The 18,776-nt window shown below is 41.2% G+C and overlaps 1 protein-coding gene across 5 annotated transcripts in view; it reads left to right on the plus strand.

Moving 5' to 3' along the window:
- The window catches only part of LOC122571471 (tyramine receptor 1), a 70,218-nt gene that overhangs the window by 40,638 nt on the left and 10,804 nt on the right, over positions 1-18,776 (plus strand). The window contains exon 1 of one of the 5 annotated variants that reach the window (XM_043735263.1): positions 11,072-11,441. The exons of 3 other annotated variants lie outside the window; for them this stretch is intronic. In XM_043735263.1, the coding sequence (XP_043591198.1) occupies positions 11,429-11,441 (13 nt within the window). In that variant the 5' untranslated portion in view covers positions 11,072-11,428. Of the gene's footprint in view, positions 1-11,071; positions 11,442-18,048; positions 18,514-18,776 lie in introns of those variants that run through there. One more of the 5 variants, XM_043735283.1, reaches the window with a different exon arrangement.

Below are 18,776 nucleotides of genomic sequence, written 5' to 3' on the forward strand. Positions count from 1 at the left end.
TTTGAGTTTATATCGTAATATCGAAAGGTAGACCGATTTGTAAGTCAGATTGCAGCGAAACGGAACTCTAACCGAGATGTAAGTGACGTAGGTAACGAAACACACGGATAACCAGTTGCCGTGTATACACGGTCCTTCTAAACTTATCGACCTGTATAATAATAAAATACGGAAGAGGAAGTCATCTTCTTGACGAAAGTAACGAGTACGTTTAAATGGAAGTGCAAAAGAATAAAGAGCGCAGACTCGAAACACGAAAGTACCATTTTTTCCACCTTTCTCGGCCTGCCGTAAAAAATTCGCGTGCGTTGGACGAGTCGCGGACGAAGAATACACAATTCGCCTGCACTGTCGGCGAGTGTTTTCACGGGCGGGAGAGTACGAGCAATGCTAGCGTTGGCTGTTCCGGCGTCGCGTAGTTGTAAAAGGAGAAACCGGTGTCGTCGAGAAGAAGAAAAGAAAAGATTATGGTTCGCCCGCGTATCCTTCGAACGTAAACGTTTCATAAAAGTCGCATGGCTAGAAAACTCATGAAGTATGCTCCTTCCGTCCGTGAAGATCCAAGAACTCCAGCTACCATTGTACGCGACTGTTTCGTTCGTTTCCTCTTTCGTGCGTCCCTTTATAAGTTACGCCATATAAATAGGCGTCGAGGTAAACAGGCCGATGATATTTCCTTTTTTCGATTATTCGATTATAAGTAAAGGGATTTTCTAGCATTTTTCGTGTATCTCTGGTCGTTAAATAAATTTCTTGACTTTGAGGAAGAAATAAAAGAATTATTCATACGCGTAATTTTATTTGAATCTCTTGGGACCACTTGTTAGAACATTTACGTCTATTCGCACGAGTCCGAGTCGTTTTTAATCAGAAAATTAAGCAATTTTAAGTAATTTTCCATTTTGTCCACATTTTTGTTTAAATTTTGCTTGGCTTCGGAAAATCAAGGTAACACGTAGCGATAAAAGTTATCGGATGATATTCTACAAACTTGCAACAGCTATCGTGAATCTTTTCGGGTTTTTTTAGAACACAGAAACCTAGAAAAAGACTGCGTGAACTTGAACGACCCAGTATGCAAACGTCGTCGGTAAAAATAAGGTTGGTAGACAGATGGTTAGAAGTCTCTTCGTTTATTAAAAAGAGCGAGATTCAACTGCGGTAATTGGAAGCCAGCAACAGATTTAACTTTAAATGTTTTGTAATCCATGCTCTAGCGTTACGCGTTTCTTTTCTTTTTCATGGCGATAGAAAATTGTTACTTTATAAGCCATTGAAATTATCATTAAACGAACGCAGAAGTGCGTGACAAGTTAATTTATACAAATTACACAGAACTAAGTTTATGCTCAAATACTTTTCTCGGTGGAAGAACGTTCGTGTAATAATCCGACGACTGTTGATTGCCGGAAGTAAGACGGTAATTTGAAAGTTGTTGGAAAGTTTCTGTACATTTCCGATAACGAAATTTATCGCGACTGCGTGAGGAAAGAGAACGAAGGAAACCGAGTCTAGCCGATTCTTCAGCAGATTTAGGGAAACTTTTCCGCGGTACAAATGGACCGTTCGAACTCGAAACCGGCGTTTCGTGGAAACTCGAATCTCACAGTTCGTTCGTTCGCACAAAATCAGATTCTCAATAACGTTAAATCGTTCTCCTGGACGTTGTTTCCGGGCTTCTTCGTCTCCTCTCGATACTTCGCCATGGTCAAAAGAAGATTCGATCGTGACTTATCCTCTTCTTTAATCGAACAGTTGGGTTTTTCGAGAGATAACACGGAAAAAAGATGATGGAGAATCACGATGAAACACAGGGGTTTTCTTCGTCTCGAGCAACGAAAATGTCAGAGCCAAGTTGTCAGTTTTCGATCCAACGATCGTCCTTGATTCTTTCCTACTTTTCTCGGGGGACTCATTAAGCCAGTTTTGCTTTGCACGCGAGTTGCTCGCTTTAGATTATGCGATAATTAGCAAACCGGCCGAGTCCAGTACGGGGTTTCGCACGAGCATGCAAACAGCTGCGATAGATTATGTAAGCGTTATCTAAAATTACGTTAAACAACGGTGTCAATCGCGTATGAATTTTTATAGCGATTTTGTTCACGGGTCCGAGGGCTGTAACACCTATGAAGGATGTTTCAAGACCATCGGAAAGATTTATCGGAATGATTTATTACGTGTCACATTATATCATAACCGAGGGATAGCGTTAAAGTTCCTGTCTTGTTAATCAACTAATTTCCCTAAGTAATTCTCGTTCGTATTCAAACGTTCTCCGATGAACCCCGAGGGTTTAATCGATTCAGGTCGAATATTACTTCTTCGTCAAAATATTTTACAAATTAATCTTAATCTAAATATTCGAATAGAGTGCAATCTCGTTACCAGCGGGAAAAGAAATCTTCGAAAGACTAACAATAAGAAATCTTTCTCTTTTCATCCTTGAACCTTGCGATTAGCGTTTTATCTCGATGGACAAGGATTCGGGTTAAACGAAACCGTATCAGCCGCACCGTGTTAATTAAATCGATAGTCAAAGGAATTTTTCTTCCCTTTTCTATAAACGAAACGTTTTTCCTTATAAATCATGGGCTTCAAGTTACGATTAATGGGGAAGCTCAGGATTCGCAATTATCCCTTTAGTGGGACGTTTATTGCTAGGCAAGAAACTGGCCGGAATTTGAAAAGTTTCGAGCAGTCCTTGAAAATTTCTAGCCCCTTTATCGTGCTCGGAGGTTGTGCGACCCTCAAGGAACAAGGCAGTACGTTCAAAAGTGCATGAATGCAGAAACATACTTGGCCGCGTCACGCCATGCCATGCCATATCACGCCAGGTTACGTGAAATGGAATGCTTTGATTACGCGAGCTTATCTCACGCCTCACGGACCTTTCGCTATTAAGGCTACACACTGCAACATCGCGCGAGTCGCAGCATAATTAACGTATTGCATAATTGTCATCCTTTGAACAACATCAAAGATCATCGAGATTAAAGAGGAGAAAGACACAAACGACACATTGAGAAAATCCTTCGGCGGAGTGTCGCGAAATGCAGAGTGGAGTGCGCGTTTAAAATAAACGCCGACCATCAAGCTACGAAACAACGTCGAACAGCATCGTTGGCAAACCATACCGAGTAACTCTGTAAATTAGAAAGACGATTAACGAGGTTGCGGAGATTAAACAAGAAATTGGCACGATAGAGATAAAAATGATATTTGATAATACAAATAATTCTGGAATTTCTTCTTTTCAAATTTATTGCTACTTTATCATCTTTTCTTCATCTTCATTTTTAGCATCTTCTCGCGATAAGTCAATCTACGGAAATAGGTAATCCGTTTCCTTGGAAATACAACATTCAGCCGAATAATGAAATTGAGATTTTGACGAAAAGTGGGATTGATCGATTTCACTTCCGAGAGTCTCGAGCATTATAGGGACGCGTTTCTTACAAAACGAGAATTATACGTACAGAATTGTTGATTTTCTCGATATTCTCGAAAACTTCTCCACTTTTCTACTTCAAACATTTACGCGTTTTTTATTTTCAACACGGTCTTTCGCCCTAATGTCTTTAAAAAGTTACGCTTCGTTTGCTACCTCTTCCATTAGGGCAAAAACCGCTTCAATGATATAAAGTTAGACGTGAAATTCAGTACACTTGGTATAAGCGATACAGGGAGGCCGTAAAATAGCGATGGTAAAAATTTCGATCCTCGAAACATGTAAACTGTAACTTCGAACCGATTTTACGACGTCGGTATATCGCTCTCGCGGACCATAACAGAGCGGATTTGTCTGGCCTGGGTTACCAATCTTGTGCACAAGGTTTCTCTTGCACGAACGTGCTGCTTTTCCCATGTTTAGCAACCGCATGTTTTATGTCTGACTGTCCCTATTAAATCCACGAGGTCGTAAGGACCCGAACTTTAGGTTCAAAATGACCTCCTGCAGGACCTCTCACTGTTTTTGGTCCAGGGTTACACGAAAATGGCAACGGTATTTGCAGATCCCCGTACAGACCCGTTTGTAAATGGTAGGACATTTCCAGATAGTGAGATTATTCTCGCAACGATTAGAAAACTATTCCAAAATTATTATCCGATCTGAATCTTGTGGAGAGATGCATAGAAATTATCGAATTTTACAAAAGTCGAATAAGGGATTCATAGGTTCGACGTTACAATAAAAATCTCATCTTTATTTACGACAATTTTAATCGATTCTCACTATTATCGATTTAATTAAATATGCAGCGGCACATGAGTTACAGGACAATTCGAATCATGTTGTTGTTTTATCTCGGAGCATCAACATCGTTAGGACGTACATAATGTAATAATAAATAAATTCCATGCGAAACAACGTTGCCGCTACGTGCAACCATCAAACAAAATCAAATTTAAATTTTCCGATACTCCCCCGACCATTATAAATAAACGAACGCGATCGTAAAGCGACCAGTTTTTCAGTCTCAGTCTCGAGCGATTTTATTAGCGATCAATACACAGTCTTTAGCGAATCAGTTAGTACCGAGCGTCTTAGCGAACATTCTCTGTATTTATTAATTATTTTTTCAACATCGAGTTATCTCGTCATTGAAACCACACGATCCAACCATCCCCCACAAGTATTATTAATTTTTCTATCGTATTCGTTCTTAACTAATTCCACATTTTGCTTGAAATTTTCGGTAAGTTCCCGAGTGTTGCAGCTGTTTCGGACAAAACTTTTCGATGAGATTTAAATTTAGGGAATTGCGAGGACAAATACGTATAATTCTTAACCCCTTGGAGTGCTGAATACTCGGGGCCTATGCTATCCGTACGGACGGCACGCTGCCAGCGCTGACCATCGCTGTGGACTGAATACTTTTTCGCTATACTGAACTCTGTTGAGTGACTATTCAAAGCGCAAATCGTAATAAGTTATCGTAATTCTTTTGCACGAGATTAAATGATTCAAGAGCGTTATTTTTTAGTATTAATTATTTATTATAAACATTGAAATTTACAATAAACTGGAATTTGGGTAGTAAACTAGAAAACTAAATTTAGTAAATATAACACAAGTTAATAATTCAGTTGTGCGTGAAAAATTTCAAAACAATCATCGATACATAATCCGACATCGCATTATCTGTCGTTCCTTCTCTTATTTTTCACACAAACGACACATTTTCTTCTTGATAATTGTGTCGTGCCGGCACGATCATTCTACCAAATGTCCAAATTGGACAAATTGTGAATGCAAAGTATTAAATAAAAAAAAAAAAAGAAAAGACAGTTTCTTCGAACGCGACATTAACATTGAAATGCATTTATATTTATCTCACACAAACCGTAATAGTACTACTTCTGCGTAGGTACTCGGAAAAATTGACAAACGCATATATGCGTCCTTAGTCCACAGCGATGACTTTCGCCAGACGCATATATGCATCCATAGCACTCTAAGGGTTAATTCATTATACTTCTCCGGTTATTTAGAGAAACAGCTTTTACTGATTATCATATAATTGTCTTGGCTAACTGCAAAATCATGGCCGGTTAATCGTTTAAACAGACTGTCACCTTTCGTACGAAACTAAACGTTGCGCGAAATTTCCACGGAATGAAAAAATTGTGCGGAATTTGCAGGAAACATACGAACGGCAGTGTACACGGCTACAAAACCGCTAAATCTCGCTTTACCATCTCTAAACAGTCATTTCTATTCTGAATTTTGAAAATATTCCCTGAATATTGTTTTCACACGGCGAATCATGAATTTCTGCTGAATCTCGACTTCGTCGCCTCGTTTCCTATGATTTACATTTGTCATTGGATTCTTCGCGAGGTAGAGAAAGATCCTGCGATGATGAGAGTCTCGTAACGTCGGCAAAGTCCAGAGTACAGGATCGCGAGTGTATCGAAACACGAAAGTTCATTTTTGCGACGCTGCGTGATAAGACCAGGACGTCTGAACATCTGTGTCTCGCGACGGGGAATTGCGGTTGTTTTGCGCAGTTTATAATGTCCGTCAGAAGTTTGGAAGGTTGTTTCAGCTGCTGGCTACGTGATTTACCGTACTTTTAACAAATTCCGCGTGTCACCTCCGCAACCAACTTTTACCCGTAGATAGCGCGGAGAGAGAGGAAGAGAGAGAGGAAAAGAGAGAGAAGAAAAGAGAGAGAGAGAGAGAGAGGAATTCACGATAGCGTTGTACATCTGCCAAGACATCTTGATTCGAGCACATAAATACTAAAAATCTTGTTACCTCGTAGCGCTGGTAATAACGGGACGTTCCATAATTTTTTAGGAGCGCGTATCCTTCTTCCTAAAAAAGAGACGGAACGTTTCTGGAGGAAAAACCGAGGAAAACAGAGGGATACCGAATAAACAGAAAGTTTTTCGTTTTTCCCCTCGCTTCAGAGAAAATGAATTCCAAACGATCCGATGAAAATCACCGACTGTTTCGAACGAGTCGGCTAAACAGAGACACCGGACTCGGCTCAGCCATTCCTGACTCTTTAAAATTCGCCCCCGTAGTTTCCTCGTTACTTCCTCCGGACACTCATTATCCAGTCAATCGTAGACACGAGCATAGAGATAGTTTCGAAGTTTGTCACTCGAACAGATTATGCCAATGCAACGTCGTTAGAAACAACGTTTCGCCTGCTTAGGACGCATTGTTGCGACTAACTGGATTACTTTCTGTCTCGTTCTCTTCGTCTATCACACTCCCTTTCCCTTGTTTTCCATGGCAAACACCACAATGGATTCATCGTTATGAACGAACAAATATATTTGTTTCAGGGCGATAAATCAACGCCAGTACCGCGCTACTGTCCGCAATGTTTAATTGGCTACGCTCTCGTTGTAATTTGTTAAATAGTTGTACGGCTGTAAAAGACTTTCGAAAGCTGGCGTTCGGTATCATCCTGCGTTGTTCCGCGCGATCCATGGAAAACCACGATCGGTCGATCGAACATGGCAACCATAACGTTTCGTTTGCTTCTACGGTTACATCGATATCACGCAGCAAGTGTAGCCGAGAAAGGCGGACGTTTTATTTTTGACGCTACAGTATCGTAAATTCATAGCCAAATTCTAAAAGCTTACGTACCTTCCACTTTGCTTCTAACCGGAAGTCGCTATCGTTCCGCGCGAGATCATGCTCGGTTATGTTCGTAATCGTGTTCGCGTTTCGCAGATTGATATTTGGTCTGGGATAGGGAACGAGAGTAATAGCTGCTTTAGTTCTGATTGCAAGGATTATGCAAAGAGGATTTGATGGTCGTTTAGATGAATTAATTGAAGGGTTCAGGGAGCATGTGATACAGATGAGAAAATCTTGAATTTCAGCAACTGCGTGTTAAGTCGAATACTCGGAGGACGTTTCTGACGGTTCTCTACATAGGAACTTTGAAAATTTATAATATTCGCTAAATTCAATTCACTAAATAAATGCGCATATTATACTGGCTATACGAATATTTGCACAGTGCTACGTTTATTGTAGCATTTACGTAATAATTAATCGGATCAAGGTATTTTTGTATCGTTTCGTAGTAGATACTTTTATATAATTACAAAACAATTATATTATAACAATTAACGTTAGAACCTAATAAAAAGACTATTTTTATTTTTATTTATTTATTTATTTATTTAGTTTAGTCCGGTCGGCTTTGGACAAACTTTCGATTTTACAAACCTTACATTTCTTGTATTGCACTCGGCATATTCTTATCTCTAGCATCTAAAACTAATGCCTACAATCTATTGCAACGTATAACTACACATTATTGCCACTTTGGTAATAAAAAGACTATTTATCTGATAAAAAAAGAAAAGAAAAGTGCACTTGCATCGCTTTTCCATCGAGCTTGTCAATCGGTACAATGGTCACGTAGGAAACAATAAGCAAGATTTATCGGTTTGAAACAACGTTCGCGATGCAGAGACAGTTCGTTCCCTACGTTAAGTAAAATTAAGGAAATTCGATTGCTGGCAGCTTGGAAAACGTCGCAACTGACGGTGCCAATATAAATCAGACGATTTATAATTGTCTGCGATCTGTATCCCTCTCGTGATTCATTATTCATTATGTTGCCAGCTATATTTCGCATCGCTGTCGAAACTTCTCGCGTAACAATTGTTATCGTCGACTAGGATCAAGCATAATAGCTGCTCGTGCAATTCATTCGCCGAATATACGACCGATGTTTGCGCAATAGATGAAAAATTCAGACGCGCTTTGAACATTCCGATTTCTCTATTATGCGATACATTCCCATGCTAATTCCACCAATTTCGCGTTGTATTATTCATTGTATGCAGAACGCGCCGTACCAGCCGAAAATACTATCAGACGTATATCATTATTCTAGCAAAATGTTCCCATACAGAACCTGTTTTCCGCTAGTTTTCCACAAACTTGCAATTAGCCTTGATTACGATCTGCGACCGTTATGAATCGTTGCAACGAATCGTTTCCATCGTTCGTGCTTTCGTTTTCGTCGTTTCCATTATTTCTGCGTACCACCGACAACGATCTTTTCGCATCTTACAAAAATCCAACGACCGGTCGAAGGCTTTGACCCTTAACGCTCCTACGTCGAGTGTGAATCGACACCAGTTCTCTCTATCTCAGCAGCTTCTTTCAGGACATTCTTTCAGGAACACGTCTTTCTGTGAAACGTACGAAAGAAAAGCAGGATTGCATCCTGGAAATTGTTTCGAGATATATCATAGGCTTAAAAATGAGAAAATACAACAGTAGCGCGAATAAAACTGGTATTTAAGTGAATTCGTTTTTTCCTTCAGTTATTTAAATTGTCTTATTTTTTAGTTAAATTTCAAACGAAACACTTAAAATCGTTGCGAGCTGTTGGTAAGGAAATTGAAATGAAATTCAGAGTGCGAAGGGTTAAAATTGACAATAAAACGAGAAGTTGATCGAGCGAACTTCGCGAATGAATTTTTCGTTCGGTTGGCGATCGATTCGCGAAGAATCGTAGCTGAAGAAGCAAGATGCCGAGTAAAAGTGATGTTAGCGGTTGTCCGCGGAAATTGAAAATGGAACGAGTCGATGATGCACGGTGGATGAACGAGAAAATGATCGTGAGAAAGTTTTAGTTGTCAAAGCTCCTCTTTAATCCCGGGATAATTGCACCTTCCGGCGACGACTTGCTCTATGAGACGCGACGTCGGATGCGTAGCGCTCCATCAAAGTTCTTAGGACGACCGACTGTATTGAAATCGCATTGTCCGGAGATCTTCCTATTAATCCTATAGAATCTGTGAAATTTCGAGAGAAGGAGAGATGGAGAAACGTCTGGCTGCTATCGCGAAAGCGAAGTAAGACGTTAAAAGGTGGAAGCATATCAGACGATAGAAAGAAATTCTTCCAAGTGCCACTCGATTCTGACTGAGAAGTTAGCGCAGACATCGTAGAATTTTTCTTTCCAGAAATTAACCCCCTCAAAAATTGAACAATTCCTCGCGATATTCTAGAGCGTAGTTGAAGGCTCGAATTACTATAATCGCTAGTTACGTGTTAGAACCACGTGGTAACGACGTGTAACAACATGTTATTCAACTATGTGGAGTAAATGGAAAGTTAACACGGAACGCGTTATACTTAGAGACGATTCTTTTCGTTTAAAAATACCGTTCGATGTTGGCGCGGAAAAACAAGGAAACGGCACCGTTTCGTGAATTTAATTCACCTAATTTTATTATCCGATCCTCTAACGAAAATGCCAATAAAAACTAACTGGATTCGTTCGGTTTGAGAAGAAACCGTTTGTAGCCACATATTCTCGACGAAGAGCCGCGTTATCGGCTGAAACTGAACGCGCGTCTGCACGGGCCAATTTTTTAATTCGTTCCGGGGTCATTTTCACCCTTCCTATTCTCGTAGTTTTCTCTATTTCGCGAGTCGCAGCGCGTTCGAGCGGAACCTTTGGGACGGAAAAGTTTCTCTTCCGTCGACTTAATTAACATTTCGCGCGTCATAAATGTCGAGCGACGAAAAACGTCTGGTTCCATCGGGACTCGCTGAAATTTTCCGCAACCAACGTTTTCTTGGCATCGGTGAATTTTTCCTTTGGCCCGTTCGATCTCGACTGTAGCGAACATCCTTAAAATACTTTGAATCTTGTTTTAAATTCTAAGCTCGTTTTCGTGCAGACTCGTAAGGGCAATTTAAAGGAAAGATCGATGCGCGGCTGAATTATCTGTGACCATTAAGATACATTAAACTCTAGGTTATTAGTGTAGTATCTTCAATGGAATATATTGTTATTATATCCTAGTATTTGTAGTTTATTTACAATGAATGGATTGTACAAATATAGACAGAAAAACGATGGTAGATTAACATGAACTAATCGCAATAACACGCTACAATCTAGGCAACTCTCGACACAACGGACCCAACATTCTCTCTCACGCGGACCACACTCTCTCGACGACGCTAGCAACACTATACTCTACAACGCAACTCGCGCTCTCTGACTTCTCGATTTATTCTCTCCGACTTCCAAACTAAAACTGCCCTGCTCTCGCATCTCTTTTGTCTTTCCGTAGACCCACCACGCACGTGTTCCGCAACCGCTCGTGGCCAAGGCCACGTAGGCCCTTTTTACAAAACTATACGATTGAAGAACGCCTCGGCTCTCGCGACATTGTATGTGGTTTAAAAACGCCTCAGCTCTCGCGACATTGTATCGCTAACTCCTTATGTCCGCGATACTACATTAGCGTGATTTTACGTTTTGCATAATTTATTCATAAAAGTTTACCACGAACGTTTTGTGCATTACGGTGAAATATTCGTATTTATGTTTAATTCATGGACCGTTTTGTTCGATCAACTTCAACGAGTTTTCCGTCAATAACCTTCCTGCGTTAAATTCGCGTTAAATTGTCTAGGAATTCGAAACACACTAGTCAAATATTGGAACAGTAACAAACGAGCTTTAACGCGTAGTTGATCGTTCAATTATTCCGTATTATGATAGCGGTGTGTTGGTCGAGCTGCTTTCAAGGAGAGTCTAATTTAGACGTGCAGCTTTGAACGAAGCAATTAAGTGGATTAAAGACTGAGCGAAACGGCGATTATTTTATTACAGTTAGATTAGCCGGACACGAACGGACAGATAACGAGCAAAATCTTTCGCGAACATCGTGAAAACGGGATTTCTCAAGTCTCGGCGAATTTGCCTTCTCGTTTATCACGAAAGTTGCGTTCAGAATGTACTTTCGTGGCAAAATAAGAACACCGATCAGTGAGAAAACAACGGCGAGTTCGATAACGTGGAGCAAAGACAATCTTACAACTATCGTTAGTTGTTCTACTCGTAATTCGAATCAAATCGATCGAATCTTCTTGCGTAAATGGTTCGACACGATTTCCTCGTTGATGTAACAAACCATGAAAATGGCAGGTGAGATCGAAACTATTCTCGATTAAATAACTTCGGAGAGTGCTATATGTGCGGCTTAATTACTCGCAGAGAATCACGAATTAAACGCAATCACACGCATGGAAAGTTTGCAGCGGTATCGTGCTTGATAATCTGATATCTATTAACGCTTCAATTACCATATTCGGGATTGCATTTACCCAATCGGTAAACAAGTAATAGTGGCGGACACGCGATCTATCCTTTCGTTCGGAGCTGTGCTCGCGAATCAAGTTTCCCTTGACGTGTCGTATTTGCTTGTTGTGTTACCGCTTACATTTACGCATGTCGATCTATTAACCATCAAACGATATAGTTTCGCATAACGTTATGCGATATCTTTAACTGTCGTACTATCGTAAAATACACATGGGAAGAAACGCTAACGACAGAAATACGAAGTGAATCTTTCATCCTTCTTTCATAGTCGTAATATTAGAAAACAGAATTTGATCGTGTAAATCGATCGAGAGATAATTGAAAATGAAATGTTGCGTCCACGCGATGTTGACCCTCGATGGGTTGATACAGCTTTTAGGTAGCCTTGGTAGATAATATTTATTCGAAGAGAATAATATTTTATACGAATGTTTAATCGATGCAGTAATGTTCGTAATTATCGAACTCGTGCTGCGAGTTCTGAAAGACAAAACTATCGAAAGCAATACGAACTGGATCTTTCATCTTTCTTTCATAGTCATAATTGTTGAGAATTGTGGATCTTAATTGCCGAAATAATGGTATAAGAACACTGAGTTTACGCTTAGAATTTATATTAAAATAGTTATATACTTATTTGATAAACGATTTCAAAGATATTCATCGATACACACTCGCACGCGTCTCAGCACTTTCTTTGTCTCATCAACTTCCATATCAAACTGTTAACTGAACATTTTACATTCTTTCGTTTTCGAGACGCCGCGCACACACGTACTTCCACACACTCACATTCACATACGTGTGTCACTACTACGCTGCTAATCTAGTGTAGCACACAATAATTATACGTATCTCAATAATGCTATTAGAAGACAGAATTTGATCGTGTAAATCGAGCGAGAGATAATTGAAAATGAAATGTTGCGTCCACGCGATGTTGACCCTCGATGGGTTGATACAGCTTTTAGGTAGCCTTTGTTGCGACACTCAACTAACCGACGACCAGTCAGGCACAACTCATCGGTTGGTATCGCGAGCCTTGAACGTTATTCGCGTCCAAGGTGGAGGGTTATAGAAATATAAAGAACACTGTTTGTCTCGCTTAGTTTATCTTACTCCAGAACTCTTACTACAACTGTGTTTAGTTCCCTGGCTATAGAATTGTTACCGGTTTAATTCTGTTACGGTCTCGACTACTTGACGACTGGTGCAAGAGTGTCTTTGGGTGATGTTGCTATCGTGGAGGAAAGTTCGTGGCGGGTGTGTCTCAAGTCTGTTCCTAACTGCTAATTGAGTAACGACGTATGTTTAAGTATGGTCTGGCCACCCTCATGAAGGATCGCTCGCAGTGATCTTGCACTTGGGAAACCCGCGTTCCCGGTCTTCCTGAGATGTACCATAAAACAGAGACCTAAGTGCTTTTTCCCGTGGTTTTTCCCGTGTGATCCTAAAGTAGCTGGACTGTACAATAGGTCCACGGTTTATGACGGGTCCGCGTCGACTCTCGACGGTCGTCCTGCCTGAAGATCGCATCTGGTAATTACCAGGCGGCCATTCCAAATCCCGAACAGCCTTGGTAGATAATATTTATTCGAAGAGAATATTTTATACGAATGTTTAATCGACGCAGTAATATTGTAATTGTGGAACTCGTGCTGCGAGTTCTGAAAGACGAAGCTATCGATTTTTTCAGGATTCTTATTTGAGCGCGCGTGACGCGAAACCCCATGAAGCCTCAAGTTTGTGTTTTGCCTGGTCTGTGGTTTTATCCTGGTGGTAATATCAACGATGAAACGGGGCTATCGTTTCGGAAAGGTTACTCTCTTTTTTACCTATTTTCCAGAAAGAGTCGCAGTGGCGTCTTTTAGAAGAAAATTATTAAAAGCCACGGTTCCTTGTTCCCTTTTCTTGCACGCCTCCTGTTTCCAGGAAACTTGGCTGATCTCGCGGAGCGAAATGGAACAAACAAGCGAATGCCTTGGTGAAAATGCGCTCGCGCGTTATACTCTTTTGACAAAAGCAGACGAGAGATGAACAGAAAAAGGAAAAGTACTATCTATCGTTGCATCTGTATCGCACGTCCTCGCGTTTCAAAATAATTTGACATCATTATCGTCATAAAGGGGCAACAATTTCAGCCGAACAAATGATTACATATGCATGGTATGCACGTGTAGCATTATACTCGAGCCAACGAACTTTATCAACTGTTTTAATTCGTGGCGAAAACAGTGTTTTATATTCATCGGTGTAACGAGAGCGAGGACGAAATATGCTCGAATATTCTCTATATGATTAATTTTGATTTATAAGCATAACAGGAATGAAAATTTGCATTAAGTTATGAATAGAAATTTCTCTCTTTCTCTCTCTTTTGTTTCCAGTAATGATTAAACAGTCGAATAATAATGAAATCGAGTAAAAATCTCTGCAATACCAATATTATCGGTATCATCGATTAAACCTTAATCGTTGACGAATTAAATCGTAACGAAATTTGTATTTTAACTCGGCCAAGCCAATTATTCGCGCTTGCTCAAACGCTTATTTTCTTTTTCTTGCGTGCCGTTAAACCGTGGCACATCCAATTTTTCGATTACAACTCAATCTACAAGGATCGGCCAGCTTTTACCAGCGGTGAAACAGCTTTCGCAGGAAATAATGAGTTTGCATGCAGATTATGATGCTCGTGACGCAACGTAACGATTCAAACGAGGTTACACGTGGACGTTCCGCGTCCATGTTACCGTAGTGGTCTAGGCAGTTACGAGCCGTCCGAACCATTTACATCGGAAGTACAGCGAGACGGTAAATTAGCGGCAAATCTAAAGTCGCGCGCGCGGTATTGGCGGATTACACGTGGAACGTGAGGGCACTGCTAATGGAACCGCCCTCGTCGAAACTTTGTCGGCTCCCTGGCCAAAGTAAATTACGATCGGGTCGCGCAGAAAGCCGTTTCGTTCAAACACTCACGTGGTTTGCGTGTACCGCGTGTTCAGGTAGCACCGCACTGCGTTCACGGCTGCATAGATCGTTCTTATAGATTCGCGAATCCACATCCGATTTTATCGTCGAGCTATTACGAGTGCACCGTAGGAGAAACGTTATATAGGGAGTTTTGATAGAGCTTCGGGAGATAGGGAAGGTGTTACGCTTTCACCGAGACTCCACGCAAAGATGCTAGTAACTGGGTTATGTACCGTGATAAAATATTAATAAACCTTGGGAGTTATAGTAGTCAAAGTATTCGAGATAGCGAAGGTAACGCTGAGCATGGCAACTCTCGCTCGAATTCCAATTCTGCCGGCAGAATTATTTAGGAATATACGTCAGAGAATCGTTCGGAGTAAAGTAGAAAGCGAGGGGAAAGCATCGTAAGCGGTAGGCTACGTTCGAATCAAATCGATCCAGCTGTTGCTGGAATTTTAACTTTTTGTCACGAGGATGATTTAGAAGTATACGGGTGAGAAAATTGTTCGGGATAATGACACGAAACAAGGAGAAAGTAGAAGTTTGAACGTGGAAGTAGTAGACGCTCGAACCGAGTCAAGAAATGCCTTTAACGCTGTGTAAAAAGAGAGATAAGTTCGAGCTCCGATTTCACAGAAACGTGTCTTCTAACTATACGAACCGAACTGGTTAGCAAGTTTCAGCGTTGTTAAAATAACAGCATTATCGTTTATAGCGAAACGTACTAAGCGCCATGGTGGTAAACCAAACAGTTTTGCCGAGTTTCGCACGATTTATCAACGACGAATTGTAACACGTACGAGATGCGCTTACAGCCGCTTAGTATTCGCTACGTTTCGCGATCTCTCGCGTTCAGTCCGTCTTTTTGCAAGATACTTGCACGTAGCACACGATGTGCAGTCTCTGCCTCTTCAGCCTCTCATCTTCTCTTCTTGCGTAACCACAAATTTCCTCGTTTTCTTTTTTCTTTCGTATTTCTTCCACTCGTTTATTTTATCTTCTATACAATTTTATCCTCGCACGCGCTTTTCTCTCCATTTATCTTTGAGATTCGTATCTGTCTATCGAACATAGGTCCTCGCTACTTGTAACGGTCGTTTGCTCGCGCTTCACAGTTCAATCGGTCCGCCATTTATCACACCTGTCGTATCGTCACTGCGGCACACATTTCCGTTCGCTCGATATCACGCGCTCCACCCTCCGCTCATTACGGATTTAAGTACTTCCTCGAGAGTCCCTTCAGCCGGCTCCACCGTTGTTCCCCGAAGGTGTCGCTGGATAGAACGCGTTACATCGTCACAACTTTTATCTTCCGATTGCTCCGGCAAACTTTGATTTGCTTTGTTGCCGGAAGTAAACGAGGCCCGGAGAAAAAGGTTTGATATAGAGATTCGTCTTTAGTTATTCCTCCTTCGATAAAATCAATTCGATCTCGCGAGAATATAATCGAATTAATCTTCATCGGACGTCAGTCTGACTTTAATTAAATGGTAAGACGACTCGCGGGTTCGACTTCACCTGCAATCGAGTTCCATGGCCGGCAAGCGGAGAGATCGATTCTCTTCCCTCTTTGGTAACGAGGCTAGAGAGAGAGAGAGAGAGAGAGAGAGAGAATACGATAGAAGAGTCGGCAGAGAGTATTAAAAATTACGAAGACAAGGAAGCGACGCGTCGTCCTGTTTGCACAGCACTTGGACTTGCTCGAGGTTCATTTCTCGCCGAGGAAAACGGCACCGGTCGACCGTTTCTTCTCTTCTTACCAAAGGAAAACGGGAATGTTAACGACAAAAAGTCTGTGCGCCATTTACGAGTGCAATTTCGATTAATCCCGACCACAGTGACGTGTAATATACAGAGTGGCTGGTAATTGGTGGTTGGCCCGAGCAAAGTGCGATTCCCCGTGAGAAGATGAGTCGAAAATGTAAAACGAAGGCTTGGTCCTCGAGAGAAACGATTTTACCAAAGCATCGTTCTTTTATCGCCCCATTTCCTACCAATTACCCAACATCCTGTATAATGCACATTTTCCATTTCCTCGTTGATGAAAGCGAAAGGGCGCGCAAACTCGAATCGATTGACATTTCCGTGCGTGGAGGAAGAAAAAGCCCCACGCTAACTGTGCACCATGCCTCGAACATCTTCGAACAAGAACTTGAAGTTTATCGCTCGAGCGACTAACTCGCGCTCGATAATGCCATCGTTTCACCCTTCGAACTCGCAACCAAACGGTGTTTCGGATAAAAAGCTCGTCGAATCGAAATGTCTCTTACGTACGTTTCTCTATCTCTATGTATATAGCGAGAAAAAGGCGCTTGGTCGAATCGTTGATTCCGAGAAAGTAGAAACGGCTGTTTCGCTCGATCCGTTTTGTATTATCCGCCCGGCTCGCTACGAGGATTCCGACGATACTCGAAAGCTAGTAGAACGAATTTCTTTATCCTTTCGGGTTCACGCTTCCATCCCGGTAAGACACGAATGCTCGATTTCACCTTCAATCTCGATTGCTTCTCTCTTGGAACATTGTGTCTTTATCGAGGCTAAAACGTTCATCGAGTAAACTGGTCTTTATCCTTTTAAAGATAAAAGGATAAAGACTGTGCTAACGACCTTTAGGGTGCACGAAGAATCTCCTGTCGGGTTCACGCATTCGAAGAGTCGTACCTTTCGAAGCTCGAATTTGTCTAGCGAATTTCATCTCGCGGATTATCGACCTCATTAAAGAATAAGAAAATTATGTATCTATATATATATATATATTCGATATTAAAAGGATTTACTACAACGAAACAGTGAAATTATCATTATCGGTGATGGCGAATGGTTAAAATGTTTCTGTGTTGTTGTTGCACGAGTTTCAACTTGAGAACAATGACGCGAAAGTAACTGGAAACATAAATTTCTGATTCGCAGAAGATCAAAGGCATCGTCTATTCCATCTCTGAGTACGGCAAATTATCTCGGTAGATGAAGAATACCCAACAACTTTGTACAATTCTGGAATAATACAGCCGTTTTAATTAAATTTGCCACCCTTGAAAGAAACCGTATATATTCGCCTGAAGCTTTATTTTATTAAAACGAAAATCTCATATGCTCCAGCCTAATATGTACATTTTTGCTTCCTTTCTAAACTCTCGAGAAACTTTGTTTACGCGCGACAGGTGGCGAGGAACGTGATCAGCGAACAAATGACACGTTTTACTTTCACGTTCCTTTGTACCACGACGGGCGCATATGATAGACGCGTAACGAACACGGGAAGAAAATTTACCAAGGACACATAAATATCGAGAAAAATTCTAGATGTGCCGTGTTTGGCGCCGCGAGATATCGGACGAGCGGCGAACGGGGCGCGCGTGTTCCAGCTTGCAGCTATTTTTATTCATTATTCTCGGTCTGTCAGCAGGTGTATTTGAGCGAAGGGAACAAGATGGGCGAGAGAATGAATCTCCGGCCCGTTTCAAATATCGATCGAAATGTAACACGCCACGGAATCTATTAACGTTTCCCTGGCAATATCGCATTCTCCATCTTAAAGAACAGATTGAATTCCGCGCGATTCCAGCAGACGAAGCGTGCCTTCATTTCGCCATGGATCATTGCTTACGATAATACGGTTCCCGAGGAACGAAACAACGAAGAATCGGAACATGAAATCGACAGAAATCAATCGTACTTTCTTTTTTTTGATGTCACAACCGTCTGCTTTTACACGTACCATCTCTTTCGACAACGCTGGCTCGATGATGAAATTCGATAAATTTCGCGGTATAGAAAAATTGCTGGCAAACCGATCGACATTGACAACGAACGAACGTGTTCGTTCGAGTTTAAGGAGCAGGTGGCTCGAAGGAGAAAATTAGCTACAAGATTCCATGAAAATAGAAGACACGAAGTACGCTAATTATATACCTTCATAAAGGTATAGTATCGTCTAAATATACAATACTTTTACTCTCTCTCTCTCTTTCTCTCGGATTTTAATACCTCTTAGCATTTTTTCCAAGAAACTGTATCCCCTTGAACAAGCAGATTACTTATAGCCCGGAGATGCTTGGTTTTTTCCCCGCCGAGAGATACTCGGTATTTCCTTTTGCGGTGTAACGGGCAACGAACGAAGCGGAGGTGACGCGTTCTGTTTGAAAATTCTTATCGTTCCACGCGGTTAATTTAAATTTCTAATGA

The sequence above is a fragment of the Bombus pyrosoma genome, linkage group LG1 (genome assembly GCF_014825855.1).
Source record: "Bombus pyrosoma isolate SC7728 linkage group LG1, ASM1482585v1, whole genome shotgun sequence".
Classification (NCBI taxonomy): domain Eukaryota; kingdom Metazoa; phylum Arthropoda; class Insecta; order Hymenoptera; family Apidae; genus Bombus; species Bombus pyrosoma.